The sequence below is a fragment of the Manacus candei genome, unplaced genomic scaffold (assembly GCF_025592945.1).
Source record: "Manacus candei isolate 608988 ecotype Guabito, Panama unplaced genomic scaffold, ASM2559294v1 h1tg000072l, whole genome shotgun sequence".
Lineage (NCBI taxonomy): Eukaryota > Metazoa > Chordata > Aves > Passeriformes > Pipridae > Manacus > Manacus candei.
Window position 1 is genome coordinate 4,827,326 of NW_026138120.1, and position 21,613 is coordinate 4,848,938.

Here is a 21,613-nt window from a genome sequence, read left to right on the forward strand (position 1 = left end):
GACAGTTCCTTTTTCTTATCCATGGCTATGTGTTGTCTTTATAGCACAGCTTCTTGAAGCTAAGAAAAACTTTTACTAAGCTGGAATTGGCTCAGCCACCTTAGAAAACAGAAAGAAAATGATTAGTGAAACAAAAGAGAAAGTTCAAGGAGGATATTAGAGTCTTTCCATACATAACCTCCTGTCTTCCTATGGGATCCATTACAATCCAGAGGGCCCCAGATTTCAACTAATCGGTTTCTGCCTTTATTTATTTTTTCTCGACTCAATTTCCTACATGAACTGGCCAGTTATGTCAAATATTTTTCTTTCTTTTAAGTTGACTTGCTGTCAGCTGAATGCAATGCCCTGTGAAAACACCTGCTGACCTGCTGTATACACACATACACACACACACTCATATACACACATCTCTACCATCTGCATCTATATATCTCTATCAACTATATGTGTCTATAGAACCTGTGTCTACCTATCTATATATCTATATGTCTATATTACTTGCTTTTAGAGTGGGGCTCACAGGTTGCAAATTCCTCAAGTCTCTGCAAAATACACTTTCAAGAGCCTCTCTCTTTTGGGAAGAGGCAGCTGCCTCATTGCTTCTAGTTCAGGCTGCTCTGGCTTGCTCTGCAGGCACGTCCTGGGGGAATGGACTGATCAGGTTCACTAATGGTTAGGCTTTCATGGTATTTGCTTACCTAACACAATCAGAACACGCACCTTAAATATTTTATCAGGTTTGCTGGGTCATTCTCATACTGTGACATTGTGTTGCTGGAGAATAGAGTAGGCTGGAGAAAAAATGGTGCTCAAGAGTGCTGCAGAAAGAGAGTTTTAAGCAAATGGCAGCACTAATGCCCTTCTTAGAGCCACTAAAACAAAAGTCCCTGTGGCAGCACAGCAAATTAGAGGCAAAAAAAAAAAAGTTAGGGCAATTGCAATAACAAAGCAGACCAAAGAGCTGACCAAATGGTCCCATTGGCTGTGATTTGAAGGCTGGTGGTAGTCCTGGTTTAACTTCGATCCCTCCTTTCTGATGCTTGATTAATTTTTTTACTCCCTTGAGACAAGTTCTCAGGAAATTTTTGTGATTAATGTTGTGCTTATTCCCTGTGGGCCAAGCTCAGAAATGACTGTAAGTAAAATCTTTCTGTAAAAAAAGTGGGTTCATTCTGGGGGTAGTCCCAGAGCTCTAGTCTCCCAGCCTCAGCGACAAGTAGCTATTGGGGAGAAGAAAATTGGTTTTCCCTCTAAACCATCCCATTGCCTGGCTTCAACCAGGCAGTGCTGACTCCAGGTGGGCAGAGAAAGCTGAGAGGTAGGTCTGTACTGCAAGACTTTGCTAGAGCAGTAGGTAGAAAGTGTTGTTAATGGGTGGACCATAACCAACTGCACCATTTCTGAGCCTGTCCCCAAGGGCTACATGTGGCAAGATTCCCCAAGAGGAGTCAGATGTACTTTGTCTCTTTAATGCTGAGGGTCAGTGATAGTGAAGTCTAGTGTTCTCTCTATCCTACTATTTTTTAAAAATCACCCCAAAATGAACAAAAAAGCACTCATGTCTGCCTGCTTCTCCATTCCCTTGCTGAAAGGTTTCTTTAGTACCTGTCCAATTCCAGTTTCTCAGCTCTTGCACGTGCTTACATCTGGGCTCATTTAGGTTCACCCCCTTCCCCTAGCCCTGCACCCCTTCTCTGGGGAGCTGTTTGCTTTCTTCAAATTACTGTTGTTGCTGCTACGCTGCCTGATTCGTGCCAATGCCTTTAGGTACCTACAGTGCCCTCTGTGCTAGCTTATCATCCCTACTGAAACTCTGTGTTACATTGCCATTAGTTTTGAGTGCACTTACAGCAAGTAGCTGAGGCTCAGACTGGGTTCAGGAGAAAGCTGGGGACAGGTTGAGGAGCAAAGTGGGTTCAACCAAAGCATGAGGGGCTGGTGCCACAGAGGGAAGGAGTCTCTCTCTACCATTGCTCTGACTAGCATAAGCTGGGGCAAAGTTCTTGCTGATGCAGCATGGCCTCATCTTAGTAGAGTTCTGGCTTCCTCCCTGCAAAGGAGAGGGGAAAGAGTGTGCACTCACATTTTGTCATTATTAATAACTTTGTTACAATGTCCAGAGCAGCCCAGAGAGAGCAATAGTAACGGTGGACTGCTTGGAAGAGGAACAAATACTGTGATCAGGTTTGGGAAATCATGAATCAGCTGTAAAGGGCAGTGTTACCTCAGCCCGAATACATCTTGCTTAGCTCATGCTGTCAGGTGTAAATATAACTCTGTGGACAATAAAGTTATCCTGTGATACATCTTCATAAGAGGCACCTATTTTTACAGATATGAGGATCCTCTTTCAGAATTTGGCCCTGGAGCAAGAGCCCTGCTGTATAAATACATGTTAAGCAGTGGCATGACATCCCTGCTTTAAACGGGACGCTGGAATACATGTCCTCAGAAATGGATCCAGCTAATGCCATGCCCTGATGTTTAGGGAAAACCTCTGCTGTACTCCCTTAAAGAGGGAGCCTGCACTGCCCCATCTTCCAGCTTTTACAAAGGGAGAATAGGAACAAGGGCATGGCTCTGCCTTTTCCTACCCATTTTAGGAGGGTGAATGCTCTTGGCCAGATTTAGCCTTTTAAAAGCCAGGGGGGAGAGCAGCAGAAGCTGTGCCTGTGCCAGGGCCCCCAAGGGAGCAGCATGGTCATGCCGCATGGGGCTGGTATCCCGCAGCGTGACACCGGCACTGAGTGCTTGCAGGCAGGCTGGTCCTTGTCACTGAGGCTGCACCACTTGGGTCAGGCCATCACTCTGGGACTGCCAGCAAGACATCAAGTTGCATTAATCTAAAGCTAATCTAATTCCCACTGGAGAGATGGGTTCATCCCGACTAACTTTAGATTACAGTTTATGCATTATTGTGCCAAGGTCTGTATTGGAGCAATTTATAGTGAGAAATGAGGTTGGCAAGATAACAGGGGCATCACAATTAGAGCTAATTAGCCCAGCAGGAAATCCATTTCCAGGCAGCTTTTGGCAAGAGGCGAGGTTGGCGGGATAACAAGCATAGAGTGTATTTTGATACAAGCACACTCCAGCTGCAAGGAAAAGTAAAATAACAGCTTGTCTCATCCTTATGTGGAGACCTCACGTCAGGCTCCACCACATAAGTTTTTGTTTGAGGCTTTGCAGCCTCCCTTCTTGGAAAAGGTTCAGAGAACTTGTTCTTACAAAGTCACCTCAGCTGCTGGAGGACAACGGTGAGCTGTAAGATCTGCACAGCTCCTCATTCCTGCTGCCAGACAGGAGTATGCCCTGCACCATGGTCTTCCTCCAATTTGGAGGGAGATGAGGGATTGTAGCTCATAATCACTGAAGAGTAGTTTGGTTTAATTGCAGGAGTTATCTGTACAGTAAAATGTCTAGAGTATAGACATAGACAAACTACTGGAACTGTTTGTATTTGAGTGCTTTATTATATTGGAATTGCAGTGATATTATTAACATTTGTACAAATGCACAAAATTCCTGTCTCTTCTAGCTAGAAAGAGATGTAAAAATCTGACCTAGTTGAACAGTCTCAATGAACTCATTGTCCATTTGTAACAATAATGGGTTCACAATGCAACAAAAAGCTTAACATAAAATTAAACATATTAAATGCTGCAGCAAGTATTTACATTTATGTACCAAAAAAAAAAAAAGTATCTCCCTCCTGTAAGGAAGGTGGTTTCTTTACAGAATAAAACAAACAGACAAACAAACACAAAACCTTTGCATACAATACAAACAACCTCAAGCCCAAAACTTACTGTGACAGCACCTTTTTTTAATATAATATATATATATATTTATATATAAACTTCGATAGTTTAGGCTTACTCCAAGCAGTGCTAAAAGTTCCTTAAACCAGGACAATGGCAATAGTCCAAAGAAGCAACATTTACCAATGAGTGCTACCCAGTGTTTGAACAGAGCTGTTACACAGAGAGGGGTACAGAGCTCACGGCCATGGGCCGGGAAACATTTGGGTCCCAATGATAAAGTCCTTGGCAAAACTCTCAGTGGCAATTGTTCTTATTCAGAAGAGTGAATACACCTTTCGTGCAAAATAGTTTGTCTTGTGGAAGCGTGCTAAAGGTAATCTCTGACAAGGAATTCCTTGTAATCTCAGCTCTGAGGGGTGGGGAAAAGGTTTCTCTGGAATTTCCTAAATTCCAGCAAGGAAAATATTTCCCTTGAAATGCCCTATCAACTCTCCTACCTCTCTTGCTCCTTGACACTGCTGCAGTTCCTGCAAAGCCAGAAGGAGCTTTCAGTCTTTGTTCAGAAGGCTGTCACACATATTTTTAGTCAAGAAAGATATTTGGGTCTAAGACCTTCATGGCATCAGATGGCAGGCTATGACTATGGGCTTTGTGAGCAGTTCCACCAGGTGAAACTCAACAATACTAACATTTAATTTGCATAAATATAGAACTGGAGATCCTGATCCCAGGTATTACACATTGGTCTAAATATAGCGAATTGCAGTTATTGATTCCAGTCCAAGAAGGGCCTGGGAAAGGATCAGATTTCCACTTAGAGAATCAATCTTGTCTCTGAGTGTGTGTGAACACTGACATTTTTGGCCTCATGCAGTTTAGGATTTGCTATAAAGTCATTTTGAAAGCTATGGAAAACCAATAATGGTGAGGAATTTAGCTCTTAAGTGTAAAGCCACTGATAAAACTGAGATAACTGTAAGCTCTGGGAAAAAAACCAAAAAGACATTACAAATATAAGCAGTCTCTTTTTTCTTTGCAGTGAGATGTTAAAAAAATGATTTTTTTTGTGTGTGTGTTCAAATCACTTGAGATCTTATTGCTTTTGTTTGTCCTTAGAAGTTTTTTGTCTCTTTTTTTTTTTAAAGGTGCTGTCCCTAGTGAAGTTATAAGGCAATATATTTTATTGATTCAGAACTCTAATACATAGTATGGCCACTGTTATCACTGCAGCTTTGCAGCTACTGTGAGTTGGACAACAGTCAAAGTGCATGAGAATGCACAACAGAGCCAGTCTCCTGACCTTACAATATACAGGACACTTTGGTTCTTAGGATGAGAGATTATAAATGTAGCTAAGATGCTGCCTCACATCGCACACTTTGCATAATAAAACATTTATATGCTGTCATGAAGAGGGTGTAAAGTCTAAGTCACACTGCAGACTGGCTGGTCTCAGCTTCTCCATTTGGGCAGGTGTGAGAGACAAGTTGTAGATATGCCACCAGTGAAAGCATATAAATGTACCTGGTGCAAAAGTTTTACTAGAGTATTCATAAATGATTCAACAAGGGAGAGCAAGAAAGAGAGCAAGAGCTAAAGTGCAATTTTAAAATAATATAAATAATTGAAATGTAGAAATAAGATACTAATTAATTGTAACTGGTTTTGTTTTATAGGCACAGTTTAGGTTTTATGTCTACAGATCAATTTTTTTCTCTTCTTCCCCCTCCAGTAATTTTCTCTGATGTATAATGGAGTTTCAATGGTCTAAATCTAAGGAACACTGCTTAGTAAGAGGACAGAAGAGGCAATGCTAAGGCAGAATAGTGCAACTTACTATGTGATATTAGAAAAGAAACAAGGATGGGGTTAGATCCTCTGTGGTGATGTAGAAAATCATCCTTAAAAAAAAAGGCAGAAAAAAAAAAGACAAGCTTTCCAGTTATATGTTGACTCATGCTTTCTAGAATGAGAGAGCGCATGTTCCAATAAAAAGGCAAAAAACTGAAGGCTTATAATTTGTTTCATTGTCACAAAAAAAAAGATAAGAAAAAAAAAGCAGATGCTGCTTTAAGGAAAACATTTAATTCTAGGAATTTCTGTACAACTGACCTCAGCAAGCATTTCCATCTTAGATGGATGACTTCTGCTTGAGACCCTGAAAGATTAAGATGCACACACACCTAGAGTAGTTTATTGCAAAACTAATATTGTAACTTTAAAAAAACCCCAACAGTTTCTGTACAAGAATACTGTTCAAATGGAATGTGTTAAAATAACATTTATTAATAAATACTTCATAAAATTCTATGCGAATACTAAATTAATAAATTCCTGTTTTAAAATTGCTTTGGTCCTCATGAATTTTCATAAATTCACTCTATACGTTTTTTTTTTAAAAAAGGTATTAGCTGCTAAAAAGCACATTTTGCCTAAACTAAAAGGCTAGTTTTCAACACTAAATATTGTTGCTTAAAAAAATATGAATCCTCAAAAGTTGGGCATTTAACAACAGTTATAGCTGGCTTGTTAGTTAACAGGACTGAGTCATTAACACTAAATCCACACGCACTGAGGCACTGAACCATTGACTTTCCACTATTCAGAAGATGGGCAGCAGACATTTAGCTTCATAGCAGGAATTAACTTCCAACAGTGTGAAATTCTCCATAAATCATCATCATCATCATCATCGTTGTCCTTATAAAACACACCATGATAGCACACAAACTACTTGTCTCCCACAGGCAGCATTATGAATATGGCTTGCATAAATTGTTTTGGGGAAAGGGGACTGGGGATGAAGGAGCTGGATCACAGCATCATTTCTTTCCAATCAAAGTATTGCAGTTGTCCGTGGCTGAGATTTCCAACGTGCCTCCAGTATCACATGATGAGAGATGCTGTCAACAGAAATAGCTCCTCCTAAGCAAGGCACTGGCCAAGGCTCACCACCCTGTGAGTGCCCAGGAGAGCAGATGATGGAAGTTGTCTTAGTTGTCCTTCGCTGGCAGTGGGATAGGGCACAGAGCCCAATGAGCCCAGCAGCAAGCTGGATTGGCAGGGCAAGAGGAAAGCGGAGCAGTCTCCAGAAGTAGCTCGTGGAAAAGCAGGATTCCTCCTTGATGGAAAGAGCCTAGCAAATGCATTTAGAGTGACACGCTTAGGAAGAGGCTGCTGCCACTTGACCACATGGCAGAGGGACATCCCGGGGATAGAGAGGCTGGGGCTTCTGCCACAGCCCTTGCTCAGACAGTCTCCAGTGCCCAGCCAGACCAGCAGCTTGAGGAAAGGCTGCAGGATCATCCCCCTGGAAAACAAGAGCATTTTAATGTGGAAGCAAATCTGACGGATAATATAAGGTGCCTGGTACTGTTGGTCCTTTTCCCGATGATACAGCCGATATAAATATGCTGCATGTTGTCTTGGCCTGTGAACCTGCGACAGAGTTACAAGAAGCAATAGCAAATAGCTTTTCATCCTTTACTTATTTCCACATCACTAGCAAGGATTATACCTAAAGGCCAATAGTATAGAGAGGAGACATTTCATTGTAATTACACATTTAGGCCAACATGTGTGGTTGGCTTGCCTAGTTAGCATTAAAAAAAGAAATAATTGAGCTATATATAATACACATCAGTCAAACTGTCAAGTTGCTGAATTTAACAAAACTTAGGCAAGGTTTTTGTATTTTTTCCTTTTTTTTTTTCTTTTTAATGTAGAGGCTTTCAGTTTAACAGCTAAATATTTTAATTGAGGAGACTGAATAAAATGAAGCTAAACCATAATTCTAGTGCTGTGTAGCTCAACTGGGTATTCTAATATTACCAACAATTTTGATGTTTATTTTTTAATGTATTTAAGTGCTGCCCATATAGAGGGAAAGTTTTTAAATTAACCCTGCAATGCAAATTTCGTTTTTGATGGTGAATGATGACATTCAGATGCATGGGAAATGCTTATTTGGTGTTTTTACATAGTGGATACTCAGCTGGAACATTTTGCTCGACTGCATATTTGAAAAAAATTCCCTTGGGAGCTGCGATGAAGCAAAACCATTTAGCTATTACAACTGGACATTAAAAAAAATTATAGATTCGGTATTTAAAACACTTTAAAAGTATATGTTTGTCTAAAATATAATAGAAAATCCTTTACATTTGTATTTTTTCGTAATTTTTTTTGGTTCTTAGACTATATAATCAAGTCAAGATTTACACTGTACATTAAAAACCTTTTTCTTTTGAATGTATTTGCATAAACAGAAAGTGAACTGTTAAAGAAAAGAATACTGATAAAAAGTTACCAGGATAAGAATTAATTTGGAAATGAATGATGCTCAGAATTTTGCTTTCCCTTCCAGATAGGCCCTGCTTCTTACAGTACCTCCTCATACCTCAGTTATTTCACTCTCCTTCCCTCATGGAGAAGACCCACCTTCTTAAAACCCACAACTCCTCTAAAAACCAAAGACACAGTCTTTGAGAAAGAGAACTCCAGAACAAAGTGTGTTCAGGGCTAGAGGATTTGCTGGGAATAACGTGAATTTTGCTATTAAAGGTGCAATGTTTTGAACATTTTTCACCAGCTTGGAGCCCGCTCCCGGGGTGAGCAGTGGGAGATTTTGCTCCTGACAGATTTGAGAGCAAAATCAGGTCCCAATATACAGCAAGGCAGCATAATTAACTGGCATCATGTCTGTCTAATTTTCCCACCAATCACTGGGAACACTCAGGGATGCAAATCAATTGCGCTGAGGGGCAGGCTCAGAGTCCAAACAAAAAACCTAATTGTGGCATAAGGCTCTTTTCCAGACCCTCTTTGCAGGACCGTATTTTATCCCAAGTGCAGTGGGACTTGGCATTCTTGCAGCACTTTTTAGCCACTGCATGCCTTCTAAAAATTATTTAGCGTCCTAAAGAACAATTCCTTACCCACAGCAAACAGGCTTTAAGTGCCATTAAAGTCAGTGAAGCTACACTGCTGTCTGCCAGCTCAGTGAACATTTAAAGGAATGCCTGCAGAGAGTAGGTTCTTTGCCTGGGAATTAAAAATGGCATTTTCCAACTGGTCAAAACCATTATGCTGATTTATTTCTCATTTATAGCCCATGAAGCCTGAGGCTGTTAGCTTTCGTTGCTAGAACAATTCAACCAGGGTAGGGAACAGAACTTTTCCAAATTATTATATACTACATGAATTTTTCTACATTAATGACTGGCAGTGCAAAAGAATTGCTGTGATTCTCAGGTGTTGCTCACTATGCTGTACTGTACCACAGAAGCTTACAGGGCTGCTAGCATCAACACAGCTAGCATTCCATCCTGCTTCACCTGTGGCTGCACTGCTTTTCCCTTTCTCTGTTTATTAAAAACACTAAATCAGGAGCACTTCTGTTTTTTAAAAGCCAAATGCTCAGCACAGCACAACTGTGGGTGAAGAGCTAGTGAAAGCAGCAGCCGTGCCAACAGTTTTTAGGTGGGTTTGAAGTTTTTGCTTGTTCATTATGATTCTTTGAGGAAAAGAGGGAAGCAAGAAAGCCTTGGAATGAAAAAAAAAAAAAGCAGGAAAAAAAGAAGCTCGGGAATTAAAGGAGTTTGGGAAGGGAAGAGGAAGGTGTGACAACAGCTGCAGGAGAAAAAGGCCAGGGTTGGGGAGAGAAAAGGGGGAGGGCTAGACAAAAGAGCACGTTATTTGGGCTTGATTTTGTCCTGATAGCCACATCCTATATAACCACTTTAAAAGAGGTTCTGAATGCAAGACGTGGTCTGCTGATAGCACAAGGCTAACTCTTTTTTATTATGCTGTCAGCAGATGCCCTCTCTCTGTATTTATAGCCTAATTACTCCTAGTTACCTATGTTTGACTCTGTTTAATACTTTTCATGCCTCACATTGACTAACAAGCTGTGGTTTAACACAGCTTCTTATTTCTGAGGCTTCAGGATAGATTTGTGAGAAGAAAACATGACTATGTACAGAAACAGTTAGGTTTATAAACAAGTAAATGGTACCCAAAAAATGGAGAAAGCACCAAAGCATTTCTCAAGCTGATAGCATATTAATTGCATAACTCCCTTTTCTGTAACTAAGTATAAAAGACATTTTAATAACTATAAAAATGAATAGCCAGAGTCTTTCAAGAACTGAGGAATCTTCCAGGCTTGAGTTACAGTTGCAAATGTCCTTAGCAGAGAGGACGCTTTGATACGCTACCACACTCCCCTAGCAGTTTGTGATCAACCACTTTTAAAGGATGGGGTTCATGTCTGTTCTGTGGCTGGCGAGCTGGGTGAGAGTGGAGCTTCCCACGACGTCGCTGACAGAGGAGGAGGTCGTTATGGTGTTGTGCTGGATGACTTGCTGCTGGGAGCAAGCTGGGACCGGGCTCGCAGGAGGGCTGCTCTCAGGACCTGGGAAGGGGGTGAGGGCACAGAGACAACACACATTCATTTTTCCATCTGAGTAAAAAGCCCAGGCTGGGTGACACTCCTAGAAATACTAAAGACCTGAGACATGCACAAGTCCCAAGATTTCAAAATACACAGTTATCCAACACTCTCTGTCTTCTGATCTTTTTAGTTTTTGTTATTTTTTTCAAGCCAGCTCCTCTGATATCAACCTGACTTCAGGGACTGAGACCTTGAAAGAAGTCCAAAACCTTAATGACTATGAAAACTAACGTTGGGTTAAAAACTCTGTTATCTTAAGGCCTTTAAAATCAGTTGGGATGCTTAAATGCTTTATTTGCTCTAGCAGGAATCAAAATTAGAGTGCAGTGCACTGCAGCACAGAAAATCTAATTTGAACAACAGTTGATAGGCATGTAATGCAATTATATATTTTTTTCTTTGAGTACTGTTAAAGAGATAGATGCATAGGGATGCAAAGGAGACAGAAATGGACTCTATTTTAAGAGAATGTCGCAATCTAGCAAGTATTAACCCTGAGGCTCTTCTGAACTGTTCTAGAGCCAAAAAATTTGTCCTTAAATTGCCACACTCATAAAATGCATCAACTAGACAGAACTGATTCAGTGTCTCCATTAACTGAGAATTCTTTAGGGGGAAAAAAAAAAAAGAAAGATAAGAGTTAAAAAAGAGTTAACAAACCTTGAAAACCTGCGCCAGGCCTGGTCTATGCCACTGTCAGAGCACAGTACCATTTTCACTGGAGGGGACTGTAATGTTTTCCTTTTTAACTTTCCTTTTGAGAGTTATTTTAAGGTTCTGGTAGCGCTGCGCCCAGGAGGACTCTTGCAGGTTTGGAGCTGTGAGTTCAAGCGGGATCCTCCACAGGGGAGTGAGCGTCCATCCATGTGCATCTCCTTGCCGGAGGGAGGGGTGGGGAAGACTAGCTCTGCTGGGTGGGATGAAAACCGGGGCTTTTTTGGTTTTGAGCAGGGCTGGATAAATAAGGGCAGGAGATTGGATGGCTCGGATGATGTTTGAGAAGACAGGTTCAAGTGATAATATGGCCAACAAGGGGTTCTGGAGGGAAGAATTGGAAGCTTTGCTTTCCTGTGAGGAGTGTGGAGACAGCGCAAACATATCAGCTACTTACTTAAATATCCTTGTGATTCTTTCTGCATAGCTGTTATCGGACAGTCTTTATGTGTTAACAATAACTGTTTCAGCTGTGCTACCTCATTTTTCAGCATGGAAACCTCGTTCTAGAAAAAAAAGAGAGAGTTTGGTTTGCAACTAAGCTTAAACCAGGCTCTTCTGCAAAGCTTTAACCCAAGAACACGAAAACTGCTCCACAACTTTGGAAGAACTGAGCAAAAAAGGCACTCAGTGCTTATGTGCTGGGTTTAAGTTAATATTAGCTGGTGACATTATTTTATAACTTCTGAAGGCAGTTTGGTTTCCAGATTTGGTGACATAAACTGATAAATGAACTAACTTCACAGCACCAGAGATACTCAAGGCAATATTATAATCCCCTTGGGAAATACTCTGGCTCTCTGCACCAGGCCAGGGGGGCAGACCTGTGGGGCAAAGGGCACATTGCCATGCTCAGGGGCATGGTGGCAGGACTGCTCCACTGCATTTGGTGCCTGGGTGCTGCTCACATCCCTGTGTTTTGTGGGAGAATTTTTTTGAGGAGTGCCATTATACGAATAGTTTTTCTGCCCTTGGCAGCACACAGGTACACCTTTGCATGAGGCAAAAGTACTGTGCCCACCATAAGAAGGGCAGCACTGTAAGAAAGGCTTTTATTATCATATTCAGAGTATTTTCATCCATCCAGTTCATTTTCCTTACCAGTAGACTGATCTATTTATGCTTCTATCTTGCTGGCTTTGAATGAGGGTTTAGCTACATGTCCTACTCTGAAGAAAACTTTTACAGTTGAGTTAATGGCACTTCAAAAAAAAATAAATCCCCACAAAAAGTGGTGACAAGAAAAGAAAATAAATACAACTTCATCTAGTGAAGGTTTCTAAATCCCAAAACAGCTTTTTCCTGGCTTATCCTGCTAAAATGTAATTATTTCTTTAATTGAAGTACACACATCTTGATTAACCAACTGATTATGCCTGAGCTCCCGCTAGGAGCTGACTGTGCGGGGGCAGCCCCAAAGGCACTGCCAGCCCTTCTGAGCACAAAGAGCCCCTCTGTGTCCTCAGGGGTGCAGACAGTGGCTCGCACCTGAAGCTGCATGTTTGTCTGGGTGAGCTCTTCTGCTTTCTTTTCCAGTGACATCACCCAGACCTTCCTCTTCTGTCTGCAGCGCGTGGCAGCGGCTCGGTTCCTTTCCAGAAATTTCCGCCTCCTCTCATCCGGGTCTTCATCCACTACTCTCCTCCGGCGACCTCCAGCTGGCTGTGGCGGCTGTATCGTCTGTGTGGGCTGCATCTGCTGTGCTGCTGGCGAAACCTGGAGGGGAAGAAGAGGTTTTTCAGGGGGTGGCAATGGGGGGAAGTTACAGAGGGGGATCCCGAAATGGGAAGGGAAATCTCACACAGCCTGCTCCCCAACAAGGTCTGCAACAGATATGAGTTGAAAGCTGTACCAGATGCCACTGAAATTATCTGCTGGCAAATCCTTACTGTGGTCAAAGGGCAGATTTTTTTGAAACAATCCTCTGAATATTAGTAGGGAACATTTTTTTCCCCTTACAGTTAGTTTAAAAATATTCACTTAGGTGCATTCTCTGTCACCACCTATTTCAAACCTGAAATGCCGAGTTTCTCTCAGGACCTATTTTAATCAAAGCAGAGCACTGTAGTGGCCTTATTTCTGTCTCTCTCTTTTTTTCCCCCAGCTGCCTCCAAAATTTTGGACCATTTCTATTTCCCAGGCTTTACCATCTCTGCCTCACGCTTTACAATCTCTGGAGACAGAAGCTGCAGAGCTCTTTGCACCTGAGTGGAGCTGGGAAGCTGTGGGCTGGGATCTCCAAAGGCCAACAGACCTCACTGCCCCTCAGCTAGGGACAAAGAAAGGATTTAGGTACCTGAACTTGAACCTGTGTTTTGGTATCCCTGAAGTATGTGGAGAAGGGATATTCCTCTTATTAGACATTTCCATTAGACCCCTGTGGATGCTATACCCATTTTTATTCAATAGCCTGGCTTTGACAGTAGACACATACCGCATCCAGCCCACTGCTACAAAACTATGAAAAGATATGTATTTATGCCTTTTCAAGTGCAGGAGAGTATTGATCCTGTTTCTGAGAGTAACTGGCCCATGATATTACAGAAAAGGTGCATGGTAGGGGCAGCCCCATGTAGACTGTGCTCCGTGTCCCTGTCAGGAATCAGCATCAGATTTAATGTTCAGCTGCCTGGGAACAGCCAGCTTTTGGACTACTTCCCTGCCTCTCTGTGGTGCCCAGGCTACAGGGCTCTGGAGAGACCCTCTCTCTCCCTCTGCTTGGAGTTTGGGAACCTGACCCATGGGTCCCATTGCTTACACCCATTGCTTACGCCCCTGCTGCTGCTCACGTTGCTGCCACTCCTGCACAGTCTGGAACAGTCTGGAAACTTGAATTGTTGACTCAAAATTAACCCTCTTGTTCTGGCAGGGACCCAAACCTCCAAGGTGCTTCCTTTTGACTCCAGGGAGTGGATGTACTCAGTGCTTTGTCAGACTGAGCCCTGAATTTCAATTGCAGCAATTAACATGTGTTTTCCTAACACCTCTGTCTGTCTCAATTAAAATGATACTATCATCTTGAGTCTTGCGAAGTTGAGGTCACTTTTCTGTCTAGAATCTAGTTTGCTCCCTCCCTCAGCTGACTTGTGGCAATTACAGTGGCAATTTTATGTGTAATTATTCTGTGCATCTGATAATGCGTTTTGCATAAAGCTGAATTTATTCCCAGCTCTGTGTTGCACAGTAAGGGAATCTCTCTCACAGGAGCAGAAAAAAAGCTTTTAAAAAATAACTTCTAAAAATAAATAAGCCACCCTGTGTTTTCTGACTGACTTTTACAATTTCAGCTTGCATCAACTCCATATGTTAGCTGGTAAAATCTCCAACACTGTCCACATTGGAGGTTGGAGTCCCAGGTTTATGGCAGCTGCAGTAGGCACAGCTACCAGTACCGCACAGGACTGCTGGCCAGCACTGCACAGGAGCATTGGTTACAGCCCCCATTCCCACCAGCATCCACAGGCTTCCGCTGGGACATCGTTTCCAAGGGATTCCAGCTGCTCCCTGTCCACCAGGGTCGGGCATGCCACCTCTTTAGCAGTATGTCTGAGCACAGAGGTCTCAGAAATGCCTTTTAATGTCAACATCTCATTAAAGGCCTTTCATTTTCTCACACACAACACCTTTCTAGACTTCAGAGATCTGTTATTTATCTTTCCTTATCCTTTTTTTCTCCTCTTTCATTCAGCTTTAAAAATTCTTATTTCTTAACTCTGTTTGGTACAAAGGCAGAAAAAAGTAACTATACAATTCTTTATTTTTCTTTATACTCTTCATATGGTCATTTTCTCCTGAATAACTAGCGAGTCATTATGTTTTCAGAATGCACCAGGCAGTCTCTGGGTAGTCACAGCGCATTTTCAGAACAACAGAATCTCCTCTCCATCTCTGGCAGATATTAATTATAAAGGTTACCATTACTCCACCAATAATGTCTCATGGGATAATTAACTGACTCTTACTTGATAGCTCTTAACCCTGAAATCTGTTAGGCTATGTCTTAGTAACTGTCTAAGCATCATTCTCTAGGAGGATTTCACTGCCCTGCCTAGGAACATAAGAAAGAACATTAACTAAATATCAAAATTTAGGTTGATTTTGGTTTTTTAGAGGGTGCAAATCACACATCCATAAAGAAGACAAAGGTAGGACAGCTAAGAGAATGAAATGGCATCTAAACCCCTACTCTGCTTAAGCTATCACTCTGGCAAGTTTAATATGAAGAAATCTTTACAGGATCAACACAAGAATAATAGTATAAGTTTTGTAGTAGGAGGCAACATAGCTATAACTTGATAAAATATCTCACTTTCTCAGAAAGATACCTGTCAGAAGGTGATTTCTACTTTTATGCTTGAGACTGTATTTCTTTCTTTTCTTTGCAACTTAGCACAAAACTAATACCCATTCACTCATTCTATGAAAGCATAGCTCATTGGGCTCCTGTGTATCAAAATGGTAGCCGAAAAGCATGAAATGAATTCTGACATTACAGAAGGGTGCAGTATAGAATAACAACAGTCCAGGCATGGGAGTACATGGTTTACAGCAGCGTGGACCATGCTGTCATTTGGCAGGTGGTTTGGAATGGAAGAATCTGTCTCAGAAGAATAAGGAGATTAATAATTAGTAAATCGCACCATAAAATTAACGTCTGCTGGAGCAATCAGATCCCCAAAGAAGCCATTACCATGGGGACTATGGATGAGCTTTGAAAGTAATAACCATGTGGTTATTACTCAGCAAGCCCTTCTTTTCTCCCCTCTAATGCATCTGTTCAGAAATCACTATTGCCTTCCCACTATGCGAACAGATGCACAGCAAGAGCTCTGCTGCCCAGGGAAGCCTCTGACCCTAGGATTCCTACTCCATCACCCTCCATTTCCATCCCTTTGGTGACACCAGCCATGGACAAAGTGAAGACCTCCTTGATCCCTCTTGGGGTCTGTTGCCTCCAGTAACATGCTGTGCATGGCAAAGCTTATCTAACTGCACAGACCCACCACCAGGGACTGTGTAGTGCTGGGACACAGGATGAGACTTTGTGACTGCCAGTCAGTCCACCTACCCTGGTGCCTGTATCTCTTCTTGCCTGCCTGCAAGTCTTTTGTAGTGCCTAGCTAGCAGGGAATGCAAAGCACAAGAAATCAAGGCTGTCCTAACTGCGTAAAAAAGTCATAGACCTGTTCAAGTGGGTCCAGATGAGGACCACTGGCTCACTGATCTTATCCTTAAAACTGTTACATTTTTTTTCTCTGGTAACTGTTTTCTCCTCCCCTTTTAAAAGTGGTGCTGTGGATGTTTTGCAGCAGTGCTCCATACTGTAGGGTCTGATGCCCTCAGCTGTATTAACATGTTTATTCTCCCAACTCGATGAAGTGTCAGTACTATTACCCTTGTTTTAAAAGCTTCAGAAAGGTTAAGTTATTTCCCCCATCTCCTCCATGGAGTCTTCAGTCTGCTAAGAACAACTTTATCCTTGTTCTCTCAGGGATCTCTAAGACAGCAATCAGGTTACTTTTGGTTTCTCTGTTATGAGATAATGTCTTTTCATTGGAGTTTTTAAACAACTCCAAGGAAAATAATTCATTAACAGATAGGAAAATAATTGAATTCACAAAGTAAAAACTGAACTAAACTTAGGAAAGCTCTGGATATCTTCTCACAGGGGAGTCTGCTGCTATCTTAGACTGTTTCTCTAAAGCTGACAATTCATTTTACATTAGCAAATGCTTTAGGGAAATCCCACGTGCTTGCAGACTCTGCAGTAATAAAGCTAGATGTCAGTAAATAGTTAATGTTGTGGGACACTGGGATGTCAGCCAACTCTTCTCATTTTCTTTAATGTTTTCAAAGAGCTTGTCTGAAAGGTACTTGCAAGCAACACAATACTTCACAGATTGAACTTCTTATGGTTGGCACTCCTCTTTGTCTTCACATTCTATGCACTGCCCATTTTTCTTCCTTAACTTTGCTCCCCAGACCTGACATATTACAGTCACTGCCCCTAGAGCTTTATTTTTCTTGTGAAATCCTGATGCAGAAGCCTATCATCTTAAGAAATTAATAGAATTCCTCTTAAAAATTACTCTGATAAAGTTCATGCTCGCTAGTTCATTAGTTCAAAAAACATTCAGTTCAGATATCGAATTATACAAATTGCTGAAGCAAATATACCTGGTCCAAAAATTGAGTCCTCCATCTTATTCAGTGGAGACCTTCACTGACTTGTCATCTGAATACAAGTCTAGGTTCTCTTACTTAAATATCTCTCCTGGGACTGGCTTCACCAGCTTTTTTCTCCTGTCACAGCAGGCACCAACTACTGCCCACACCCTCAGCTAATCTTGGCAGATGTCTGTCCCCTTCACAGGACCTGGATCCTTTAATCTTTTCCTCTAAGCCAGTGTATCTTACCTTAGAACTCCCTCAACTATCTCCAGTCTTGAACACCACCACCCCCCCCCCAACACACCAGTGCCATTTCATTTCACTAAAGACTTCATTATGTATTTCTGCAGGTAGAACTCATACAGATTTTTAAATCTTGGCCTAAGAAGTTCAGGTTCAAGCACATTAAGCAACATATATAATTTGCCAATTTCTGTAATAAACCTCATCCATAAAAGGATATGTGGCAATCTGCAGAGCTCAGAGCACCGAAAAGCCTTTGGAGCTCCTTATAAAGTAAGATATTACAAATGTCTAATAAATTAACCAGCAAAACAAGTTGTTGCTTCACTCCATTTTCTGAATAAAGTTTGAGCTTCCCCATCACCATTAGCAGACATTTACGAACAGCCTGAGGGACTTGTATTTAACAAGACATGCATGCAAGAAGAAACAGTACAGCGATCAGGCTTTAGCTCCACACAACAGCAAAACTCAGCAACGCAGCATGACATGAAGGTCTACCTGTGCTTGTCCGCCTGAGTGCAGCGGGGGGTGCGGTGAGGTCTGGTGATGTGCTGGGTGTGCGTGAAGGTGCGAGTGAGAGTGGTGGTGGGGATGGTTCTGCTGGTGATGAGGCTGAGGATGAGGATGGTGCGCCGGATGCTGGTGCTGATGCGGGTATGAGTGATGAGGTGGCAGTGTCTGGTGCTGATGAGGATGTGAGTGCATATGGTGGTGTGGTGTCTGGTCCTGCCGCGAGCTCATCATTTCCATCATGTGGCCCATGGTGTTCATATTCCCGTTCGACATGGCGGCAGGATGATGAGTCAGTGCTGCCTTCAGTCTCTGGAACAGAACAAGGCAAAAAATTCAACACTTACACATTGTGATCTGAGCAATCAGAGTAAGATTTCTGCTGTTGTAGAAATGGTGCCTTGTCTTGTGTTTTGAGATTTATTTAGGTATTTTTCTTGCTGTTCCCTCGATAAAAGGTATCTTATTTCAGTTTGAGAAAGAACATATTCTTGGGCTCTAGTCTAGTTTTACACTGTAAATATTTAAAGATGTAAACATCTGAATTGAAATTTATCAGTTACACATTTCCTACTGTGCGTCTGAGGAAAAATAACTGGCTCTCATCCTTCCCTCTTTGGCCAGCTCAGTAGGGTTAGCTTCATCAAGCTTGTATTCTGGTAACTTTTAAAAATGAACGTCTGATTAAAATAAAGGTGCAACAAAGTGCCCATCTTGTTTTTACTACAGATATTATTTAAAAGACTCACTGAAAAATATATTGCATCGATGTGTTTTTCAAACTCAGGTGTACTAACACCCAACCTGTTCTTTCATCAGAAAGACAGGAAAATATTGAGGGTGGCCTCAACCTGATCCTCTTTCTTTGATGGAAAGTTCAAGTGTCTGCTATGCTGTTAATGAACACTAATCCCTCTCTCTGCTTTGTAGTCCCCATGTCACTGGGTTGGGCCCTGGAATCTGACTAGGGCAAAACTCTATATCAGTGGGATTTTTTCACTTTTACCTGAGCACCACCAAAGGCCAGTGGGATTGGCTGCCACATTTTCAACTGCAAGATAGGGCCTTTGTGTACTAAGGATATAGCTGAAACAGAGTAAAAAAATATTGCCTTTCAGCTCAATTAAAGGGTCATCCCAAAGCCATGAGCTGTATTGGCAAACAAACACCCTGCTGGTGTCATCCTACCCTTGGACTACTGAAATCACTGGCATCCTCGAAGGGTGTGCTGAAGGCAGAGCCTGACAGATGTTGGCTAGGAGAAAAGCTTCTTCTAAAGCCATGGAAATCTCCTTTGTATCCATGGTTCTTCATCTGGCTCAACATAGAAAATTATTTACAGGCAGCCACCCAAGACTTCAACTCTTTATATTTTCAAAGAAATCAAGTGATTTACTCTTAGTATTGCAAGTAATTATCAGAAAATGATAAGATAAAAATGGAAGGAAGGAGGCCCATGGTTTCACTTGATACCAGATTTGAATAACCCATCAACTACCTTGTAATTCATAGCAGAGACTTCATCAGTAAGAAATGCCACCATACAACAGCCAGTAAGAAACAGCAGCGGCAGGAGGCACAGAGATGTGCCTTTCCCTGTAGCAATATCTCTGGGTCACAGCTGATGGTCAAAAGATCCTGCAAGCCAATGTGACTAAAATCTGCCAATAGAGGAAAACTGACCAGACTGAATTGTATTTTGGTTCTGTCTTCAAAGCAAAAAGAGTGACTACTGGGACACTCAGAACCTATAGATGGGAATTTCAATCTGCTTTATATTGAAATAACACCTGTCTGTTGCAGCACTACAAGGACACAGGTAAAGGCTTCTGTGTTCAAAACTATAACCCTACTGTGTTTGTACAACTCTGAGTGAGGAAGAAACAAATTCTTAAGGAGAAAGAAAAAAAGAGAAATAGAGAAAAAAAAAGAAGGTTGTGGAAGGCAAAAAGAAGTAACATGATGAAATTAAAGTGTCATCCTCAAATTTTTGTATCCCACACGTTTTTGTAGATGTCATGAAGGTAATTTCATTGAGACATCATTCTAATAGATCCTTTAATCCAAATTTGGTGACTTATTTCACTGATGATCAATTGAATAAGACTTTAAAAAAAGATATATTTGCAAAACACATCAGTGCCTCAGTTTGCATGAAGGAAGTATAGACTGATGACTTTTAAGAAGTTTCCTTAAGAAAGTCTAATAAACCATAACTACACTATGGCATGTGTCACAACCTGACAGTCTTCTCAAACAGAGATCAAGGTGACTGTGGCAGTGAGGTTAAGTACCTCCTATCCTACCTCCAAAGTCAGAACAGAGGTCAATCTAATATCCATATCAGTAACACATCCTGGCTATCAAAGGGAGGATTTGAGCAGCTGTTGTCCTTGACATTTCCAGATTCAAGTGCTACCCTGGTTACTGCAAGCAGCTCTTCACAATGCTCAGAATAACTGGTGTTACCCAGAAGTGTATTAGGAAAAATATGGGAAAAAATACATTAATAAGCCAAGTCTTTCTCCATGTCATGCTTCTTCAAAACGCACTAAAATCTTTTTCATGGAGCTGAGCCACCATGCACATCTAAGCCAAAGCACCAACAAAAGCTGTTGTAACTTTGTTTTCTGAATTTAAATGCAAAATAAACAAGCTCTCATTAGCCAGCAGTTTATGTGATGAATATCTAACAAAATCTACCAACTCTATATTTGTCAAAGACCTCTGAAACCAAATATGGCTTATTCTAAACTGCAGACTTTCAAAGGGAAAAAAAAAAAAAGGAGGGAAAACCTAATCTGCAAATAAACATTTTTTTTTTCAGCTGTAAAAACTGAGACTTATTAGTGTGGCACAACTTCAAGGAGAATAAATTATTTTGTTTTCTTTTCATAGCCCCATCTACCACATCCATTTATTTGAGATAGCAAATCAAGAGAGACAGTGAGAGGTCTGACATGCAGCTGGTTTCAGTCAATAGGGGTCATTTCCATTTGGTCTGTGTATTTTACAAGCTCCTTGTTCACTGTTCCCAATGGGAGGTGGACCAGCTGCCCTGGATCCCAGTCGTGGTAAGAAACAAGCTCTCTACATCATCCTGTCCCAGGGCAGCAACAGCCATCGCCTCCCTTTAGCTTCATGCTTAGGTCAGCTCCTCAGCAGCGAGAGTCCTGTCCGCGCATGCATCCGGAGCAGTGTTAATCTTCCATTAACCAGTCACTGCTGCCCATCAGAAACATTCAGGGAATGATAAACATTTTTTTTTTGTTTGTTTGGTCTTCAGTGAGATCAATATGGATGTTTTAGTTAGAGCAGAGGGAGGGAAAATCACCAGAACTTGGTAAACTCTTTGCACTGAGTATGTGTAGTGCTTGAAGGGCAGGCTGCAGTTTTATTATTGTTCCTTTTATGTGTGTTAATTGCAAACATCTGTTTTGGTTTAGTGTCAAATAAAATAAGATGGCATAAAAATTCAGCTTACTGGACTGATGACATTACCAAATCCCCCCTAGAATGAAATAGTAACCCAGGACCCAATCCCGCAGCCGTTCAGTGTTTTCAGGAACTGTGTGGCCAACTTCACCAGAGTCTGCAGTCCCTGACAGTTCACAAACTGGAACTGAAAACAGAAGATTTGCTACTCAGATCTGTTTTCACCGAAACCTGAAATTTCTGCTAACCTCATAGCAGTGATTTTTAGGGCACAATCCCTTTTTTCTTCCTTTTTATAGGACAATTTTTAAAAAAA

General features: G+C 41.5%; 1 protein-coding gene across 9 annotated transcripts in view; it reads right to left on the minus strand.

Annotated features, from left to right (window-relative positions):
• Positions 1-3,466: 3,466 nt before the first annotated feature.
• The window catches only part of CREB5 (cAMP responsive element binding protein 5), a 257,188-nt gene continuing 239,041 nt past the window's right edge, over positions 3,467-21,613 (minus strand). For 8 of the 9 annotated variants that reach the window (XM_051808309.1, XM_051808310.1, XM_051808303.1 and 5 more), the window contains 4 exons: positions 17,851-18,174; positions 12,424-12,651; positions 11,333-11,441; positions 3,467-10,182 (listed from right to left, as the gene is read on the minus strand). In XM_051808309.1, the coding sequence (XP_051664269.1) occupies positions 10,019-10,182; positions 11,333-11,441; positions 12,424-12,651; positions 17,851-18,174 (825 nt within the window). In that variant the 3' untranslated portion in view covers positions 3,467-10,018. The remainder of the gene's footprint in view (positions 10,183-11,332; positions 11,442-12,423; positions 12,652-17,850; positions 18,175-21,613) is intronic. The other variant, XM_051808302.1, reaches the window with a different exon arrangement.